The sequence below is a fragment of the Schistocerca gregaria genome, chromosome 1 (assembly GCF_023897955.1).
Source record: "Schistocerca gregaria isolate iqSchGreg1 chromosome 1, iqSchGreg1.2, whole genome shotgun sequence".
NCBI classification, from domain to species: domain Eukaryota; kingdom Metazoa; phylum Arthropoda; class Insecta; order Orthoptera; family Acrididae; genus Schistocerca; species Schistocerca gregaria.
In genome coordinates, this window is record NC_064920.1 from 776,568,156 (window position 1) to 776,590,708 (window position 22,553).

Below are 22,553 nucleotides of genomic sequence, written 5' to 3' on the forward strand. Positions count from 1 at the left end.
GCCAATGATGGTCGTATGCGTGTTTGGCGCCGTGCAGGTGAACGCCACAATCAGGACTGCATACGACCGAGGCACACAGGGCCAACACCTGGCATCATGGTGTGGGGAGCGATCTCCTACATTGGCCGTACACCTCTGGTGATCGTCGAGGGGACACTGAATAGTACACGGTACATCCAAACCGTCATCGAACCCATCGTTCTACCATTCCTAGACCGGCAAGGGAACTTGCTGTTCCAACAGGACAATGCACGTCCGCATGTATCCCGTGCCATCCAACGTGCTCTAGAAGGTGTAAGTCAACTACCCTGGCCAGCAAGATCTCCCGATCTGTCCCCCACTGAGCATGTTTGGGACTGGATGAAGCGTCGTCTCATGCGGTCTTCACGTCCAGCACGAACGCTGGTCCAACTGAGGCGCCAGGTGGAAATGGCATGGCAAGCCGTTCCACAGGACTACATCCAGCATCTCTACGATCGCCTCCATGGGAGAATAGCAGCCTGCATTGCTGCGAAAGGTGGATATACACTGTACTAGTGCCGACATTGTGCATGCTCTGTTGCCTGTGTCTATGTGCCTGTGGTTCTGTCAGTGTGATCATGTGATGTATCTGACCCCAGGAATGTGTCAATAAAGTTTCCCCTTCCTGGGACAATGAATTCACGGTGTTCTTATTTCAATTTCCAGGAGTGTATATGTAGAGTGTTTAAAATTGCCACCCTGGTATAATCTTGAGAGTGTGGACTTATTTTATAGATCAAGGGTGGAAGTAGCCATGGTGGAGACCTAGTCCTGAGCAAGGCCCTGAGTGGCCGATCTTACCTTTGGAGGGGTGCAGTATAATGTTGCTAGCTTGTTTATAGTGGAACTTGTAGGAATGTGTAAGGAAGCAGTCATGAAGTATTGCAGTAGCAATCATGGGCCAGTAAGACCATATGGTGACATTGCAAGATGTGCCAGCCATGTTTGGTGAAACCTGAAGTGCACAGTGGTAAGAGTCAGAGCAGGCAGGATAATGTCACCACCTCGGGACAAGAGCTGTATTGTAAGCTATGTGACCAGGGGCAGGGTAATATGCCTAAGAGCCAGATGAATAGATGGGAATTTTGAAGCAGATTCATTTGATTCATTTGGTGTCTAGCAGAACCACCATGACGCCAGGTGCATGCTAAACTAGACAACTAGACCCAGCCAGCTGCATTTATAGGTTTGAGACCAGGTTGGGTCAAGCACCTCCTGCACTGAGTCTGCTCGTGGGATTTGGGACTACAGTTTTGCTGATCTGCTGTCACCAGACTCTTGCCAGGATAATCTGCCTCCGCAGTGGACACAAGCTGGTCCTTAGTCGCTAGTGTCACCATTTCACAGCAGAACGCCATCACAGCAGTAGCAGAACAGTGCCGCTGATGTCAATGCCATCGCCTGCTATCAGGCCGTTGACAACACAGTGTGCCTACCCATGCATCTCTTTCACAAGGCAGAAGCCAAACCCCTGCAAGCCATGAGCTGACGCTGAATAAAACATTTCTCTCGACCAATAGTGCATTAAGGGGTCCACCGACCAACACTCCGCCATTCAACCTACCGAGTGCCATTTGTCCCTACAGTATTGTGAGAATTCAGTTACATTAGCACAGATTGTCCATAAAACAAAACGATTTCAGAACTAAAATTTATGGGTTAAACATTTAAAGTAATCAAAATTAATATCTCTATAAGATAAAATTCTGTCGACCAATACCTCTTTTCAAGTGTGTCTTTGAGAAAATAGTAATGATCCAGAACCAAAAACAAACCATTTTATCCTACTTTTGAAAAACAAAACATGCCGTGGCATGCATCAGACACGCAACAGAGATGATCTAAGGACATTTCAAGAAAATTTCTATTTCACATTTCTTAAATTATAGACGTAAGTCTCAGAAAGTAAAGAAATTTAAATAGCAAGGAAAGAGAATTCAAGGGGATGGTTAGCCCTTTCACTGCTGTGGAAGTGTGTATGTGTGCTGCCTGGGTTTTCCTACAGTGCTACTGATGTCTGTACAAGTCCTGAGCCGCCAAACTCTCACTGCTGCAGCCTAATTACTTAAGCATCTCAGTGAATGTTTTGAATATTTTTTTCCATTTGCAAAAAAACCTCATTCCCATATCTTTAACTGTTTACAAAATATGACAATTGTTATGGTCATATAATTCCCAATTCGCAGGAATGAAAATGGGCACATCGCACACAACCGTCTGTACGATATAAAAATCTATGACTTGAGAACAAAATGAGATACCATTGTGCTCTCAGTTTTCATTACTGCAGTGTTGGTTTCATGTATTTTAAGCTACCTGCATTTTTCCACGTTTGGGCAGTAGTTTGCGCCGACACATAACATGATAGGACACTTCATGCTGTAGATATTGTGGGAAGTAAGATATGTATGCACCTTATGTTGGTGATCTATTCATTCTGAGCTGCAATTCTTCTCAGTATGGTGTGTCGAGGTTTATCTCGTAAAGAAATCACTGATTTACTTGCTGCCAAAGAGCTTTTAGAGGATTTTGACGCTGAAAGAGACTATTCTGGGCAAAATTGTGCAATTGAAGGTATGTGGCCGATCATATATTAATAATAGATCACTGTAACCATTTACACAAAAATCTGTTTCAACTGCTCATTTCTGTTATGACTTCATTAGTGCTGCAGTGTTGTTGACAGCATTATTCTTTTCAGAAAATAAACTGAATGGAATCAGTTTATCAGAAGAGAATGCCACTAGCTTACACACTGTCTTTACCACTTAACACAATATCATGAAAAATTTTTCTGAAGGTACATTCCATGAGGTTGGTGTTTCTCTATTGATCCATTGTGGACACAGGACAGTGGCTTGCCAAATATTTACCGAAGAACCTCGCAAAACTACCATATGTCTTGAGGTGTTGTCAAGTCTTTGAGAAGCACTCTAATAACAGACTCTCAGTATCCAGACACTGGTGGCTTCAGTATGCTAATGTCAACACATCTGATTGTCTACACATGGAGTGCATTTGGGGCCTGAAGATGGCATACTGAAATGCTGAAACTGGCTGCCAAAATAGAATAGCTTCTTATGACATATGGCTGTTTAGTGACTTTCTCTGCTAAAGGTCGGTGTTTTTGTTCAAAGGTTTTTCTAACCAATGAAGCCATAGAGAACTGAATGCTCACATAAATCTATATACATTGCAAGTTCTAGTGAACGGTTGTAGTAAAAATGAACTGAAACGTCATTCAATACTGATTTCATCGAAGCTAGTGACATTTGGTGAAATTAGACATTTCCTGGGCCCTGTTTTTCATGCTTGTGTTGCAAGAAGGCCAAGAATTGTCTGTCGCTGGAACACTAATCCAGTGACGATTTACAAGTTTTGTCCGCAGCTGACTGGGCATTTGCAGTTTACACAGGAACTTGACAAGCAAAAGAGATTAGGAAAGAATGATTTCATTCACTCCTCTAAGTGTTTCCTTATGACAGTAATATCAAAGAGCAGTATACCTGGACATGTCTCCCATCCATGGGACTTCTTATAGATGGAGGCCTCTGTCCATTGCACGTTCATGTGAGTTTCTGTGTCTATATTCAGAATAAACTACGAAAATACAGTTTGATGTTATATGCTGCTGCAGCAGCAAACAGTAGTCCCATAACTAATTTTGAGGTTTACACTGGAAAATAGACAGTCAACAATGCATAATTTGCAGCTGTCATGTGGCTGCTCTCTGACAGTGATCTGCTGAACAATGGCCACACTGTTCACTTAGACGCATTTTGCTCTAGCCTAGGCGTCTTCAAGCACTTGGATCAGGAATGAACTGGTGCTGTGGGTACTGTAAGCAAATCCAGGCAAACAATGTAAAAAGATTTAGTTGCAACTAAATTGAAAGAGGATGAAATGACATAAGTATGTGAAGAGAACATGTTAGCAATGAAATGAAAAGACAGCTGTGCTGTATATTCATTGTCTACGAGGAACATAACATCATTTGGATCACCCAGCCATTAGAATACAATGTGAACAATGCTGGTGTCAACCTTGCATACCAACATTTGCAGTACAATGTATTTCTGCAGAGGATGGTCAAATGCTGGAGGAAATTGTATATAAATCTTTTGCTAATGGCACTATCAAGTGCATCTTAGTCTTACAATTCAGTGCACCAGAAGACAGTAACTATGTCTGACTATCACTTTACTTGCAGCTGAGCTCACTGATGGGGGTGTGCAACAAGTTACTGGCACCACTGTAAAATACAGAACTGTAGGTAGCTTGACACAGAGACATTTTCTGGAATATATGCCAACTGGAAGTAGGAAACATGCTGCTAATGTATAGCATGGTGAACCTCCAGGTTCAAGAAAGCAAATGGAAAAACTTCTCACACAAAGAGACATGTTACCAGCGTGAGCAATGTGGTGCAGCTTTGTCTGTGAAACCTTTCATTATATCCATTGTGGGCAACAAATTGCAACTGAGTTTTAAATTGATTGCTTATGTACGTACAATATGCAACCAGTAGCTTTTTTAATTTGATACAATTTATTGTACCATTAAGTAGATTTTTCATAGATACCACGAGGCAGTGCAATCATCATGACACTTGCATCTGACTGTTAATGGTTCACAAGATTATGTTTCTGTACATCTCCACCTAATTATTAGTTCATGGGACAATAAAACATTTCAAATTCAAAAAGCTCCTGTTTTCATATTATACTTACATTAACTGTGAATTTATGGAACCAACCTTTTATCATGATCTAGAAAGAAACAGTATGCGATACGTTACAATTTTCATACAGAATCAAACAGGAGTGTGTAGAAGACACGTGTGTTTAAAAATATACCTCATGATTTTTTTTTCAACTATAAAACTCTCAAATTTCCTAAAACTGTGCCATGGATGATATGCTTATACTCACAAACTATTCACTGAAAAACAATTATGTTGCAGAATATAAGACACATGAAAGTGATGCTAAAATTGAGCTGCATTTAGCAAAATATGTCAACAAATGAGATACTAGCATTCCTCTTAATATTGTTAAATTTGAATGGTTACTGCAGCTCAGTGAAGAAAATAGGCCCAGTACTGTAGCTGTTTAACATGAAGACATCAAAAGATAACCAGCAAAATAACAACACAAAGAGGTGCTGATAGAGGAAGAGGACACAGTGAGAGGGTGAATGAGTCCCAGAGAAGAAGAAGAGAACAACAAAAGCTAAAGTACTGAAACAGTTTATGGTACCTAAGAGGTCCAAAAGACCATTAATAAAAAATTAAGTAAAAAAAATAGTTTCCATAAGTTTATGAACAACTCCGACAAAACTGAATCAGTGAGAAATCTGCATGATTTGGGTATTTGGTCTATGCCTGGTGTTCCATAGTCAATGTACTTAACGGCTTCAAGGATGATCTGGGCTCCATGTAATGTCAATGATATTTTCTTAGGAAGATGACTGAGAAGGATGCAAAGGGATTCACAAGGTCAATCAAGCAGCTTTTTTCGAACTGGCGAGTCTCAGTAAAATACACACAGTGAAGTGAATAAAAAAAATTCATCTTGTGGTTATTCCATGTAAAATCGACACACAGTCTAAATCTCACCATCTCACAATTTCTTGAAATTTGGCACAGATGTAGTGATGATATGGACTTTAAAAAAATATGAAATTTTACTAACAAGGGAATCTCCGTATTGCATCACCCTCAGATTTAGTGGTAAGATGGCCCAGTGGATAGCCCTTGAGAAACTGAACACAGAGGCAGAAGATGTACTGAACTGTGAAGAAGGTCCAACCCTAACAAGTACAGCACTGAGGGTAGGACAAGAGCCATGGTGACGGAGCCAAGATGTCACGGTATTTCACTGACAGGTGGGCGAGCTAAGTTCAAAGCTCGGTTTCACAAATATAATTTTTTTTAATTTTATAGATTACCATCACAAGTAAATGTGATGAATAGCGAGAGCAGGCGAGATACCACATAGATAGCCAACAGAAATAAAAAACAAATGTACAGGTATGAGCTATGTTACAACAAAGGAATTCAAGAACCAAAACTTCCAAAACGGAATGCAAGAGTCATAACACGTAGTACACATATAGAACATATAGGAAGCACATAATGTCTGGAGGCTCATTGCCTTGTAATCATGGGATTCAAGTGTCAAGTCCTGTTGAAAAAATACAGGATCTCCTATAGAAATTAAATTGCAAACCTCTTAGTAGATTGGACCCCACTGTGTAGGTGCGATGCAAGATCAATTTACACTGTGGTATGAGAACACTACATCTAAACAAAGAAACATTGGAACAAATACATCACAGACTTCAATTGACTACAGTGCACTGTGGAGGATGGACTCCTTTTTATGAAGTTACTTGGCTAGCAGTAGATTGTTTGTGCCTTTGGACGTGCGCATGTTAAATTGTTGTTGTTGTTGTCTTCAGTCCTGAGACTGGTTTGATGCAGCTCTCCATGCTACTCTATCCTGCGCAAGCTGCTTCATCTCCCAGTACCTACTGCAACCTACATCCTTCTGAATCTGCTTAGTGTACTCATCTCTCGGTCTCCCTCTACAGTTTTTACCCTCCCCGCTGCCCTCCAATGCTAAATTTGTGATCCCTTGATGCCTCAAAACATGTCCTACCAACCGATCCCTTCTTCTAGTCAAGTTGTGCCACAAACTTCTCTTCTCCCCAATCCTATTCAATACCTCCTCATTAGTTACGTGCTCTATCCACCTTATCTTCAGTATTCTTCTGTAGCACCACATTTCGAAAGCTTCTATTCTCTTCTTGTCCAAACTAGTTATCGTCCATGTTTCACTTCCATACATGGCTACACTCCAAACAAATACTTTCAGAAACGACTTCCTGATACATAAATCTATATTCGATGTTAACAAATTTCTCTTCTTCAGAAACGCTTTCCTTGCCATTGCCAGTCTACATTTTATATCCTCTCTACTTCGACCATCATCAGTTATTTTACTTCCTAAATAGCAAAACTCCTTTACTACTTTAAGTGTCTCATTTCCTAATCTAATTCCCTCAGCATCACCCGATTTAATTTGACTACATTCCATTATTCTCGTTTTGCTTTTGTTAATGTTCATCTTATATCCTCCTTTCAAGACACTGTCCATTCCATTCAACTGCTCTTCCAAGTCCTTTGCCGTCTCTGACAGAATTACAATGTCATCGGCGAACCTCAAAGTTTTTACTTCATCTCCATGAATTTTAATACCTACTCCAAATTTTTCTTTTGTTTCCTTTACTGCTTGCTCAATATACAGATTGAATAACATCGGGGAGAGGCTACAACCCTGTCTCACTCCTTTCCCAACCACTGCTTCCCTTTCATGCCCCTCGACTCTTATGACTGCCATCTGGTTTCTGTACAAATTATAAATAGCCTTTCGCTCCCTGTATTTTACCCCTGCCACCTTTAGAATTTGAAAAAGAGTATTCCAGTCAACATTGTCAAAAGCTTTCTCTAAGTCTACAAATGCTAGAAACGTAGGTTTGCCTTTTCTTAATCTTTCTTCTAAGATAAGTCGTAAGGTCAGTATTGCCTCACGTGTTCCAACATTTCGACGGAATCCAAACTGATCCTCCCCGAGGTCTGCATCTACCAGTTTTTCCATTCGTCTGTAAAGAATTCGCGTTAATATTTTGCAGCCGTGGCTTATTAAACTAATAGTTCGGTAATTTTCACATCTGTCAGCACCTGCTTTCTTTGGGATTGGAATTATTATATTCTTCTTGAAGTCTGAGGGTATTTCGCCTGTCTCATACATCTTGCTCACCAGATGGTAGAGTTTTGTCAGGACTGGTTGTTCCAAGGCCGTCAGTAGTTCTAATGGAATGTTGTCTACTCCGGGGGCCTTGTTTCGACTCATTTCTTTCAGTGCTCTGTCAAACTCTTCACACAGTATCGGAACTACCATTTCGTCTTCATCTACATCCTCTTCCATTTCCATAATATTGTCCTCAAGTACATCGCCCTTGTATAAACCTTCTATATACTCCTTCCACCTTTCTGCCTTCCCTTCTTTGCTTAGAACTGGGCTGCCATCTGAGCTCTTGATATTCATACACGTGGTTCTCTTCTCTCCAAAGGTCTCTTTAATTTTCCTGTAGGCAGTATCTATCTTACCCCTAGTGAGATAAGCTTCTACATCCTTACATTTGTCCTCTAGCCATCCCTGTTTAGCCATTTTGCACTTCCTGTCGATCTCATTTTTGAGACGTTTGTATTCCTTTTTGCCTGCTTCATTTACTGCATTTTTATATTTTCTCTTTTCATCAATTAAATTCAATATTTCTTCTGTTACCCAAGGATTTCTAGCAGCCCTCGTCTTTGTACCTACTTTATCCTCTGCTGCCTTCACTACTACATCCCTCAGAGCTACCCATTCTTCTTCTACTGTATTTTTTTCCCCTATTCCTGTCAATTGTACCCTTATGCTCTCCCTGAAACTCTGTACAACCTCTGGTTCTTTCAGTTTATCCAGGTCCCATCTCCTTAATTTCCCACATTTTTCCAGTTTTTTCAGTTTTAATCTACAGGTCATAACCAATAGATTGTGGTCAGAGTCCACATCTGCCCCTGGAAATGTCTTACAACTTAAAACCTGGTTCCTAAATCTCTGTCTTACCATTATATAATCTATCTGATACCTTTTAGTATCTCCAGGGTTCTTCCACGTATACAACCTTCTTTCATGATTCTTAAACCAAGTGTTAGCTATGATTAAGTTGTGCTCTGTGCAAAATTCTACTAGGCGGCTTCCTCTTTCATTTCTTAGCCCCAATCCATATTCACCTACTATGTTTCCTTCTCTCCCTTTTCCTACACTCGAATTCCAGTCACCCATTACTATTAAATTTTCGTCTCCCTTCACTATCTGAATAATTTCTTTTATTTCATCGTACATTTCTTCAATTTCTTCATCATCTGCAGAGCTAGTTGGCATATAAACTTGTACTACTGTAGTAGGTGTGGGCTTCATATCTATCTTGGCCACAATAATGCGTTCACTATGCTGTTTGTAGTAGCTTACCCGCATTCCTATTTTCCTGTTCATTATTAAACCTACTCCTGCATTACCCCTATTTGATTTTGTGTTTATAACCCTGTAGTCACCTGACCAGAAGTCTTGTTCCTCCTGCCACCGAACTTCACTAATTCCCACTATATCTAACTTTAACCTATCCATTTCCCTTTTTAAATTTTCTAACCTACCGGCCCGATTAAGGGATCTGACATTCCACGCTCCGATCCGTAGAACGCCAGTTTTCTTTCTCCTGATAACGACATCCTCCTGAGTAGTCCCCGCCCGGAGATCCGAATGGGAGACTATTTTACCTCCGGAATATTTTACCCAAGAGGATGCCATCATCATTTAATCATACAGTAAAGCTGCATGTCCTCGGGAAAAATTACGGCTGTAGTTTCCCCTTGCTTTCAGCCGTTCGCAGTACCAGCACAGCAAGGCCGTTTTGGTTAATGTTGCAAGGCCAAATCAGTCAATCATCCAGACTGTTGCCCCTGCAACTACTGAAAAGGCTGCTGCCCCTCTTCAGGAACCACACGTTTGTCTGGCCTCTCAACAGATACCCCTCCGTTGTGGTTGCACCTACGGTACGGCCATCTGTATCGCTGAGGCACGCAAGCCTCCCCACCAACGGCAAGGTCCATGGTTCATGGGGGGGGGGGGGGGGGGCATGTTAAATACGCGAGTGATATTCTGTGGGCAATATGAACCTTGCAAATATAGCTCACGATCTGCATAACAAGATCCTTAAACATTTCCCAAACTTTAAGGAATCCACAAGTTCCTTAACAGATCGGATGATTGTGCAACATTCTTACAATTTTTTCCTGCATTTATTGATGGTTGGTTGGTTTGTGTGGGTTAAAGGGACCAGACTGCTACGGTCATCGGTACCTTTTTCCAAATACTAAAAACACTCACAGAGGATAAAAACGATCAACAGACGGTAAGACAGACGACACAGAACAAGAGAAACGTAGACAAAGACCAGACAAGACGAACTAAAATCACACAGTGTGTGACGGTGGTTGGCCGACCATACAAACAAAAGGGGAAAAGCCAACCACCGAGAAACACATGAAAAAAACCAGACAAATCGTAGGCCATAGGCCAGAATCAACACAAAAACACACACTTACATTAAGCGATAAAATCCCCCTGCCCGAATAAAACGCAGAACTATGTCCGCTATGGAAGAGTCGTCAGATAAAAGCGCAGAAAGCGTATCAGGCAGCGCAAAAGTCTGCCTGAGCACAGTTAAAAGGGCGCACTCCAACAGAATATGGACCACCGTCAAGGACGCCCCACAACGACAAAGAGGGGGATCCTCACGACACAGTAAATAACTGTGCGTGAGCTGGGTGTGGCCAATGCGGAGCCGACAAAGGACGACTGATTCCCTGTGGTTGGCTCGCATGGATGACCGCCACACAGTAGTCGCCTCCTTGATACGGCGGAGTTTGTTTGGCACGGGCAGGTTGCGCCAATCAGTGTCCCATAAATCGAAAACGTTGCGGCATAATAGTGCCCGCAAATCAGTCGCCGGGAGGCCAATCTCCAGAGATGTTGCACTAGTGGCCTCTTTCGCCAGGCGGTCAACAGTTTCATTTCCGGGTATCCCAACATGGCCCGGGGTCCAAACGAAGACCACAGATCTGCCGCAACGGGCAAGAGTATGCAGGGACTCCTGGATAGCCATCACTAGACGAGAACGAGGGAAACACTGGTCGAGAGCTCGTTAACCGCTCAGGGAATCGCTACAGATAACAAAGGACTCACCTGAGCAGGTGCGGATATACTCTAGGGCACGAGAGATGGCGACCAGTTCAGAAGTGTAAACACTGCAGCCAGCCGGCAACGAACGTTGTTCAGAATGGTCCCCTAGAGTTAGAGCATAACCAACACGACCAGCAACCATTGAACCGTCGGTATAGACAATGCCAGAGCACTGATACGTGGCCAGGATGGAATAAAAGCGGTGTCGGAAGGCCACCAGAGGGACTGAGTCCTTCGGGCCCTGTACCAAGTCAAGCCGAAGGTAAGGGCGAGGCACACACCATGGGGGTGTACGCAGAGGGGCCCGGAAAGGAGTTGGTACAGGGAAACACTCAAGCCCGTAGAGAAGCTGTTTGACGTGTACGGCGATCGGAAACCCGACCGGGGCCGACGTTCTGGCAGACGGACGACTGAATGCGGGAACAGGACACGATAATTTGGATGCCCGGGCGAGCTAAAAACATGGGCTGAATAAGCAGCCAGTAATTGTTGGCGTCGTAACCGCAGTGGAGGGACACCTGACTCCACAAGTATGCTGTCCACAGGGCTGGTCCGGAAGGCACCAGTGGCAAGGCGTATCCCGCTGTGGAGGATTGGGTCCAGCAGCCGCAACGCAGATTGGGATGCTGAGCCATAAGCCAGACTCCCATAGTCCAGACGGGACTGGATCAACGCCTGGTAAAGCCGTAGTAGAGTAGATCGGTTGGCGCCCCACCTGGTGTGGCTCAGGCATCGCATTGCGTTTAGATGCCGCCAACACGCCTGTTTAAGCTGCCGAATATGAGGCAGCCAAGTCAACCGGGCATCAAAAACCACCCCCAAAAACCTATGTGACTCCACCACTGAAAGAAGTTCGCCGTCAAGATAAAGCCGCGGCTCCGGGTGAACAGTGCGTCGCCGGCAGAAATGCATAACGCAGGTCTTGGCTGCCGAAAACTGAAAACCATGCGCTACAGCCCAAGACTGCGCCTTGCGGATTGCGCCCTGTAGCTGACGTTCAGCAGCTGCAATGCCAATAGAGCTGTAGTAAAGGCAGAAGTCGTCAGCGTACAGCGAAGCAGAGACAGAATTTCCCACGGCTGCAGCGAGCCCGTTAATGGCTATTAAAAACAGACAGACACTTAGAACAGAACCCTGTGGCACACCGTTCTCCTGGACTTGGAAGGAACTATATGAGGCCGCGACGATACGACAGAAAATTGCGGATATAGATCGGCAGAGGGCCTGAAGGCCCCATCCATGAAGCGTAGAAAGGATGAGATGACGCCATGTCGTATCATACGCCTTCCGCATGTCGAAAAAGACAGCGAGCAGATGCTGACGGCGGGCAAAGGCAGTACGGATGGCCGACTCCAGGCTCACCAGATTGTCGTCAGCGAAACGGCCTTTATGAAATCCGCCCTGAGACGGAGCCAGAAGGCCCCGAGACTCCAGTACCCAATTCAAGCACCGACTCACCATCCGTTCAAGCAACTTGCAAAGAACGTTGGTGAGGCTAATGGAACGGTAGCTGTCCACCTCCAAAGGGTTCTTCCCCGGTTTCAGAATGGGGACAACAAGACTTTCCCGCCATTGCGACGGAAACTCACCCTCGACCCAAATGCTGTTGTAAAGGTCGAGGAGGCGTTGCTGGCAGTCCACTGAAAGGTGTTTCAGCATCTGAGAGTGGATGCTATCTGGGCCAGGAGCGGTATCAGGACAAGCGGCGAGGGCACTGCGGAATTCCCACTCACTGAATGGAACATTGTACAGTTCAGGATGGTGGGTGCGAAAAGAAAGACTCCGACGTTCTATCCGCTCTTTAATGGAGCGGAAGCCCAAGGGGTAGTTGGCAGAAGCGGAATTCAGAGCAAAGTGCTCTGCCAAGCTGTTTGCAATGACGTAGGAGTCAGTACAAACTGCTCCATTCAGTGAGAGCGCAGGGACGCTGACAGGGGTCCGATAGCCATAGAGGCGGCGAATCTTGGCCCAGACCTGCGATGGAGTGACATGGAGGCCAATGGTGGACACATACCGCTCCCAGCACTCCTGCTTACGTTGGCGGATAATGCGGCGGGCTCGCGCACGCAGCCGTTTAAAGGCGATAAGGTGTTTGATTGAGGGATGTCGCTTGTAACGCCGGAGCGCCCGCCGGCGAGCTTTAATCGCTTCAGCGATCTCAGGCGACCACCAAGGCACAGTCCGCCGCCAAGGGGACCCACAAGAATGGGGAATGGCAGATTCGGCGGCAGTAACGATGCCGGTGGTGACCGATTGAACCACTGCATCAATGTCATCGTTAGAGAGAGGCTCAATAGCGGCAGTGGAGGAGAACAAGTCCCAGTCAGCCTTGTTCAGAGCCCATCTGCTAGGGCGCCCAGAAGACTGACGCTGTGGTAGTGACAGAAAGATCGGAAAGTGGTCACTACCACAAAGGTCGTCATGCACTCTCCATTGGACAGACGGTAAGAGGCTAGGACTACAGATCGAAAGGTCAATGGCGGAGTATGTGCCATGTGCCACACTGAAGCGGGTGAAGGCACCATCATTTAAAATTGAGAGATCAAGCTGCGCCAATAAATGCTCAATGATGGCGCCTCGACCTGTTGCCACCGACCCACCCCACAGATGGTTATGGGCGTTAAAGTCGCCCAGTAACAAGAAAGATGGCGGCAATTGGGCTATCAGAGCAGCCAGGACATGCTGTGCGACATCACCATCCGGTGGAAGGTAAAGACTGCAGACGGTAACAGCCTGTGGCGTCCACACCCGAACAGCGACAGCCTCTAAAGGTGTTTGGAGAGGTACAGACTCACTGTGAAGAGAGTTCAGGACATATATGCAGACGCCACCAGACACCCTTTCATAAGCTGCCCGGTTCTTATAATAACCCCGGTAGCCACGGAGAGCGGGGGGTTCACATTGCTGGAAACCAAGTTTCCTGCAGAGCAATGCAGAGGAAAGGGTGAAGGCTGATAAGTTGGCGAAGCTCAGCTAGATGGTGGAAGAAACCGCTGCAGTTCCACTGGAGGATGGTGTTGTACATGGCTGAGAAAGGCATGATGGGATTGGGAAGGGAGATTACGCTGCTGGGTCACCTGCTGCCTCCGATTTAACACCTGTGATAGTGCTTTCCATGGCGTCTGATGGACCGGCGAGATTGAGCCTATCTCCACCGCATCCTCAGACGCAGAGCTGGAAGGTTGCAGTGGGATGGCTGCCACCGCGAGTTCCTTGGGCTGAGAGCTCTTCTTGGGTTTCTCACGCCGTTCCTTGGGTCGCACCGACTGGGAGGGCTTCACCGATTCCGTCTCCGGGACGGAGGAGGATCGTGAAGCCCTACGACCAGCTGATTGCGGGCACTTACGCCACTGTCGGTCGTCAGCCTTCTCGCTGGCGGAAACCTGGGGAGGGAGGGACCCAAGGGATCCCTTGCGAGCGTGAGAAGCCGAAGAAGTTGGACACTTCTCCGGCTTAGAACTGGGGACGGACATCCCCGATGGGTGGGATGGTGTTGCTCCTGAGATAGGTGGCGCAGGAGCAACCCGGTGGGTAGAGCCCCCCACTGGTGAGGGGGCAGGAGGAGTTGTACTACTCGTCGTTCCGGCCACAATTTGAGAAACAGACGGGGCTAGCACAGGTGTTGTAGCAGCAGCGTAGGAAGATGTCATTCTCACAGGATGGAGTCGGTCGTATTTCCTTTTGGCCTCAGTATAGGTTAGTCGGTCTAGGGTCTTGTATTCCATGATTTTACGCTCTTTCTGGAAAATTCGGCAGTCTGGCGAGCAAGGTGAATGGTGCTCCCCGCAGTTGACACAGATGGGAGGCAGGGCACATTGAGTATTGGGATGTGATGGGCGTCCGCAATCTCGACATGTGAGGCTGGAAGTGCAGCGAGAAGACATTTGGCCAAACTTCCAGCACTTAAAAGCACCGCATCGGGGGAGGGATATAGGGCTTAACGTCACATCGGTAGACCATCACCTTGACCTTTTCCGGTAAGGTATCCCCTTCGAAGGCCAAGATGAAGACACCGGTAGCAATTGATTTTCCTTCGGACCCCTATGAACGCGCCGGACGAAATGTACACCTCGGCGCTCTAAATTGGCGCGCAGCTCTTGATCATACTGCAAAAGAAGATCCCTATGGTAAATAACTCCCTTGACCATATTTAAACTCTTATGGGGTGTGATCGTAACAGCAACATCCCCCAACTTGTCACAAGCGAGTAACCGTCGTGACTGGGCAGAGGATGCCGCTTGTATCAGGACTGACCCAGAGCGCATTTTTGACAAGCCCTCCACCTCCCCAAACTTGACCTCTAAATGCTCGACGAAGAACTGAGGCTTTGTGGACAGAAAAGACTCCCCATCAACCCTTGTACAAACTAAGAAGCGGGGCGAATAACTGCTACTGCCATCCTGAGACTTACATTCTTCCCACGGTGTGGCCAGAGAGGAGAACGTTTTCAGATCGTATTTCTGAGTGTTAATCTGAGCCCGAGAACGCTTAGAGACTGCTGGCGGCTGGCCACCAGCGAGAGACGATGTACCACGCTTCATTGCGGGTCATCCGCCCTGATGCCACCTAATCCGACCAAGGGCCCTCCCCAAGGGCGCCACCCAGCCACGGCAAGAGCCACCTGGCAGGATGGCCGTTGCCGGGAGTCCCGATACCTCAGGAGGATAGGCATCTACTCCTTGGCATACGTGGGGAGTTAACGGCGCAGGCATCAGTAGAGCGATCCCTGTGTTGTCAGGGGGCTACAACCAACAGGGTACATGGCGGCCCCACCACAACGGACTGGCTACCATGCTGGATGTTAGGTAACATGTGGTCCATGGTCGCCGTCAGTGCAGAAAGAGGCACTGCACAGTGTAAGGTGTTATCTGCACGCAGAAAAAGAGTCATGCCGAAGAGATGGAGAGCGGACAGGACTGCAGTTCAACGGTGTATAAGCTGGCGAAAGGTCTGATCGCAAGATGGACACAATGCACCAAGTAAGGCGCCCTTCCCCAATCGGCTCGCTCTTCAGAAAATTTTGAGAGGTGGAGGTCAAACGCAACAGGGGACCACCATATAAGGCCGAAAAGTTTGAGACTCCTTTTAGTCGCCTCTTACGACAGGCAGGAATACTGCGGGCCTATTCTAACCCCCGAACCCGCAGGGGGCTGCATTTATTGATAAATAATATATGTAATGATTGCTGCATGACTGTATGTACCAGATGATAATTATGATGATGATCCATATGAGGAACACAAAGAAGATATGTCACAATGTCGATCTGACTGCATTTCATTAGGTTATATGAAGGAAAGTTGGAGACAATGACACTAAAGGTGGTGTAGACCAGCTGCAAGCCACTTCTCATAGTTACACTCCACAATATGTTCTGAACAAAGCAGGATTTCTTTTACCTACATTTTATTTATTTTTGCAAGAAAAAAAAGTGTATTTGGACCACGCAAGTTCAGCAACAGATTAACAGTGTACTTGCGCAAACCCCCAATGTCATTGTGAATTGTACTGCATCAGGCAAAATGGAGAAAAGATTAGTGAAAGATTTTAATGAATACATGTGATGGCTCCTTATGTGAACAAAGATTTTGCTTTGCTCCTTGACAGCTGTACAAGACAGAAGGATCAGGCATTGTACAATTTTGGCATGGGAGTAGACGTAATTACCATTCTTACAGATTGTACATCTCTTGTGCAACAATTAGATTTATTTCACTTTAGAGAAGTGAAATACTTTGTGAGAAGATGCTACAATTTTGCAAAGCTGCACAGGTAAACATAGTAGCATTGTTTATGTAATCTTATGTCTGTTATTAAAGTCCAAGCTCTCACACATACTCAGCTTCATTCTCTGAAATTCCAGGACATGTTCACACTTGCTTGAACATATGCAGACTTTGTAATGTGTTGAAAGTTTTCCAGTCATACACCATCAAACATATGTTTTAACAAAGTACAACAAAAACTGTGTGACAAACTGGCATTCATTTGTTGCAGCTTATGTGACCAAGTATTATGTTTATGTAAATAAAATAGAAAGAAACTTCCACATGGGAAAAATATATTAAAAACAAAGATTCCAAGACTTACCAAGCGGGAAAGCGCCGGTAGATAGGCACAATGAATAAAACACACTCACACACACACACACACACACACACACACACACGTTGTGTGTGCATGAATCACCAAAATATGAAACAAATGACAGAAAATAGTAAACAGAAAACTGTAAAACAAAAAGCACAATTCGAAGTTACAAGCAATGCCTTGTAAAAGTATTTTGTAACCCATCATCTATTGATTCCAACAGGGGGAAATGTGCTTACTGTGCAGGTGGATCTCAGATGCATAAAATTTTGGAAGAATCCCTTGCTTAAAATTCAACTGAAAAAGTACAATTTGATCAGTGGGTTTCAGTTGGCTGTTGTATTCTAGACACTTTGGAGAAAGAGTTTATTGATTTATTCTGCTGGAAGTTGTCCTGTTTGGTTCAGCACAACTTCACTGCCAAGCAGCAGGGATATTTGCTTAATTGCACAAAAGAAAATCAAAAACTCACAATTCATTATCAAGTGCGATTTTTCTAAAAATTACAGCATAGTCTATACGACAAACTTTTTTCTTCGAAAAATTACCTAAAAAACTCAGATGAATCTTATACTCGGAATTAATATAAAAATGTCCAGTGTTCGATTTTAAATTTCTGCCTGTCTTAAAAGTGGCCATACATTCGATGCCAGGGGAAACCTATCTCTATCTGGCAATAATGGATTCAACTGGCAGCAGCAGTGCACCAATGCAATGAACATGAGTCGCAAGGATTCACAAGGCTGCTAACACACTATCTTTCCCAACCCGCCATTACGAACCCGGAACACTGTCTAGCCTATGATGTGTCATTGCAGATTATGATACCAGTGGATTTGAACTGAAAGTCATTTGTGTTATTAGTACCAGTACAATATTTTTGTTACTAGTTAGTTTTATTATGGGAAAATAAAACTCCATTAACAAAAAACCAATCGCGATTGGTGGGCTAGTACAGAAGGACTGAAAAAAATGAATAAATGTGCAAATAGAGAATTGCTAGTCACATTTCTTGCTACTGCTTGTGTGTGTGTGTGTGTGGGGGGGGGGGGGGGGGGGGGCAAGGGGGGAGAGGGGGAGAGGGGGAGCGAGGGGGCAAGGCGGGAGGGGGGGAGGTTTGGAGGTTGGAGGGGGGGGAGAGAGAGAGAGAGAGAGAGAGAGAGAGAGAGAGAGAGAGAGAGAGAGAGAGAGAGAGATGGTCGTTTTTTCCTTTTTGTGGGAAGTGGGCGATTTTCAAACCAGCATCTGCATAAATATTTCTCCATTAAAATCTGAGAGATTACACCTATTGTGCCAAGTGGTAAAAAATTACATGAAACTCACAGGCTCTAATGTTATTATGTGTAACAGGAAACTACATGGTGTCTACTTACAGCTCACCACGAATGTAGTCCATTCGCTTCGCCACATTTTGCTTAGCTTCTTCAAGATCTTGCTTCACTAACACTGGACCAATCATTTTATACACTTCGGCATCCTTTTTCAGCAGATCAAGTTCCTGAAAAAAGTGTAAGTCATAAATAAAAAGGCATACTTAAATCAAAAATATGTTAATAAACCAGAACGAAATAAACAGAAAATTTATTACATACTATTTACATACATATGGTGCATCATAACTAATAATGAAAACTGACATGACGAAAGTACACGACAATATAGAAAAAAAATCTCCCAGTAAACATGGATCCACCAATGAGCTGTTTGTGAAATGAATGAGAATGAGTGGTTGCTAACTGTCACCGACTTCAGTATGAAATATTGTGGGTTTAAGTCTCCATCTAACAGGTCTCCATTCACCCATGCTCCACAGTTGAAGAATGCATGATGAGATGAAGCATGGTGGGGCACTGGCACATTTTGGTGCTGATGTAAAATTAAATCTAACATGTCTGTATGGTCCAAGATAGATAGGTGATGCTCGAGGGCAAGATACAGGCTGTGCTTGACCTGACAAATCTCTCTATTTTTCTGTCTGGGGTCATCTCAGAAGTGAAGTATACAGCAGTACACACAGTTGACAAAATGGAGCAGTAAATCGTACAGTCTTGTCCAAGAATAAATTGTAGAGTTGTCAAGATGCATCCATGACCCGGGGGTACCTGTTTTGTTTTGTTTTGTTTCAGGGTGCAAAAAACAACTGAAGTCATATGCGCACACCTCAAAACTTTAGAACACAAAAACAGGCAGGAGTTAAAAAATGATTAAACATCAATCCCAATTGACAAAAGAGAAGATAGCTAAAAACAGGACATGGAGAAAGGGCTACTAAAGACACCATAAGAAAACAGAGGTCCAAAAACAAAAAATTAAATGGCTTTTGCCACATTGCTTTGACGGATAAAAAGTAAAATGGGGCTGAGAGCCCATGCGTCATTTGCTAAAATGGCTGATAACTCAAGAAAACAAACCCAAGCAGGGACAAACGGTAAAAAAAAAAAAAGAAAAAAAAGGACATTCAGCTAGGAAGTGGTGAACAGTTAAAACTTGGGTGCAATGTCGAGAGCACCACTTAACAAATCACGATGGCTGAAAGGCGGTGTCCAACGCACAGCCTAGTTAAAAATTACCTCCTCCCAGCAGGAGAGCCAAGAGGAGGTCGTCCAAGCCACTGGGAGAGGCTTAATAATCCTGAGCTTACTCCCATGAAGGGAGGACCAATGGCAATGCCAAAGGGACACCACCTCCTGATAGATACCAACACAGAAAATTGGAGGGAATGTAGGAACTAGTGTGCTCAGGTACAAGGACTGCAGCCTCAACAGCAGCATCAGCGGCCTCATTTACTGGCAGACTGACATGACGAGGAACCCACATAAACTGCACAGTGGCTCCACCAGGAGTGAGCAACTGACAGTTTTCCTGGACCTGCTGCATTAATGGATAGGCGGTGCACAGCGCACATAGATTTTGAAGGGCGGCGAGAGAGAGTGAGCATTGGACACCACTGAAAAGTTAGTGTCGCCGTATGTAATCCGTGGCCTGACATATGGCGAAGAGCTCGGCTGTAAATACTGAGCAGTGTACTGGAAGCTGATATCTAAAGACATGGGTGCCAACGACAAAGGCACAACCAACACCGCTGTCAGTCCAAGAGCGATCAGTGTACACAAAAGAACTATCGCGAAATTCCATGCGAAAGTTGTGAATGTGAATGAGCAAGGCTGGATTTTTTTCTTTATTTAGTGGTTTTAGGGTGCACAACTAAAATGGTCATTAGCGCCCTGACTAAGTTAGGAATGCACCGCAAGGCACAAGGTTAAAACAGCAACTAAAAGAGACAAGACTATAAACGACGTATTAACAGGCATAGGATTAAAAAACAACAGCATAATCAAACGTCCTTGGACAGGTGTGTCAGGTTGATAAAACGAAGAACGCGAGCCGCAGCTCCTGGGTCATCTGCTAAAATGGCATCCAGAGTACATGGCAGGCCAAGATCAAGACACAGTGTAGTAAAATCCGTACAGGACGTTAAAATGTGGCGGACTGTCAGCAATTGCCCACATGGACAGAACGGCGCTGGTGCAGCCGTCAGCAGATGGCGATGGCTGAACTAGCAGTGTCCAATTCGTAGCCGGGCCAAAACGACCTCCTCCCGCGAGAAGAGGTTTCAAGGCCCGAAGCTTGTTGTCCGTAAGTGCAGCCCAATCGGCATGCTACAGCGATAAAATGCGCCGACAAACGACCCTGCTACAATCTGATGAAGGGACACAACAAGAAGCCGTCCGAGACTGGAGGACCGCAGCCTTGGCCATGGCATCTGCAGCTTCGTTCCAAGGGATACCGGCATGGCCAGGAACCCACATAAAGCTAACTGGAGACCCGTCGTCCACCAGCTGCTAAAGAGAGCGCTGGATCCGATGCACAAAAGGGTGAGCCGGATACGGATCACTGAGGCTCTGGATGGCGCTCAGAGAATCTGAGCAGATGACATAAGCAGAATGTCGGTGGTGGCAGACGTAAAGAACACCCTGGTAGAGGGCAAAGAGCTCAGCTGTGAAGACCGAACAATGGCCATGTAGCCGGTATTTGAAACTTTGTGCACCGACAATAAAAGAACACCCACCCCGTCATTGGTCTTAGAGCCATCTGTATAAATGAAGGTCATATTAATGAACCTCGAACAAAGTTTGACAAAACGGGAGTGGTATACCGAACTGGGGGTAACCTCCTTTGGGAGCGAGCTGAGGTCAAGGTGAATGCGAACCTGAGCCTGGAGCCAAGGTGGCGTGTGGCTCTCGCCCACTCTAAAGGTTGCAGGGAGTGAAAAATCAAGGTGTTGAAGGAGGCGACGAAAGCGAACTCCAGGGGGTAGCAGGGCAGAGACACATAACCCGTATTGACGGTCAAGAGAGTCGTCAAAAAAAGGAACGATACAATGGGTGGTCGGGCATTGACAGTAGCCAACAGGCGTAACGACAAAGCAGTATATCACGCCGGTAGGTGAGTGGCAATTCACCGGCTTCAGCATGAAGACTCTCGACAGGACTAGTATAAAATGCTCCGATCGCAAGACGTAAACCCCGATGTTCTATGGAGTTGAGGCGGCGTAAGATGGACGGCCGTGCAGAGCAGTATACAAAGCTCCCATAATCCAGCTTGGAACGGACGATCGACCGATACACGTGAAGTAGGATGGTTCGATCCGCTCCCCACGACATACCACTGAGAACACGAAGGACATTTAGAGAACAGGTACAACGGGCAGCTAAGTTTCCTGTCAAATGTAAGACCTAAAAATTTTGTTGTCTCCACGAATGGGAGATCAACAGGACCGGTTCGTAAGGACGATGGGAGAAACTCTTTGTAGCGCCAGAAGTTAATACAGACCGCCTTCTCGGCAGAAAAATGGAAGCCATTGGCGACACTCCAGGAGTAAAGACGGTCAAGAGAACGCTGAAGACAGTGCTTCAGGAAACATGTACGCTGCGCGCTGCAATAGATTGTAAAATCGTCCACGAAAAGGGAGCCTGATACATCAGCTGGGAGGCAATCCATTATTGGATTGATCGCTATGGCGAAGAGAGCGACGCTCAAAACTGAGCCCTGTGGCACCCCATTCTCCTGGCGAAAGGTGTCTGACAGGACAGAACCCACACATACCCTGAACTGTCGATCCATTGAAAAGGAACGAATAAAAAGAGGGAGGCGACCGCAAAGGCCCCATGTATGCATGGTGCGGAGACTGCTCGCCCTCCAACAGGTGTCGTAAGCCTTCTCCAAATCAAAGAACACAGCCGCGGTCGGGCACTTCCGCAAGAAGTTATTCATAATGAAGGTCGACAAGGTAACCAGATGGTCAACAGCAGAGCGGCGCCTACGAAATACACATTGTATATTGGTAAGTAGGCGTCGAGATTCGAGCAGCCAAACCAAACGAGAGTTAACCATTCGCTCCATCACCTTACAGACACAGCTGGTAAGCGAGATGGGTCAATAACTGGAATGCAAGTGCTTGTCCTTCTCCAGCTTAGGAATCGGTACAACAATAGATTCACACCAGCATGCAGGAACATGTCCCTCAATCCAGATGCGATTGTAAGTACGAAGAAGGAAACCTTTACCCGCAGGAGAAATGTTCTTCAGCAT

At 45.4% G+C, this 22,553-nt stretch overlaps 1 protein-coding gene across 1 annotated transcript in view; it reads right to left on the reverse strand.

The window, feature by feature from the left end:
* Window positions 1–22,553, reverse strand: part of LOC126268574 (prefoldin subunit 6-like) — a 65,143-nt gene that overhangs the window by 9,154 nt on the left and 33,436 nt on the right. Inside the window, exon 3 of the mRNA XM_049973921.1 lies at window positions 18,335–18,459. Coding sequence (XP_049829878.1) covers window positions 18,335–18,459 — 125 coding nt within the window. The remainder of the gene's footprint in view (window positions 1–18,334; window positions 18,460–22,553) is intronic.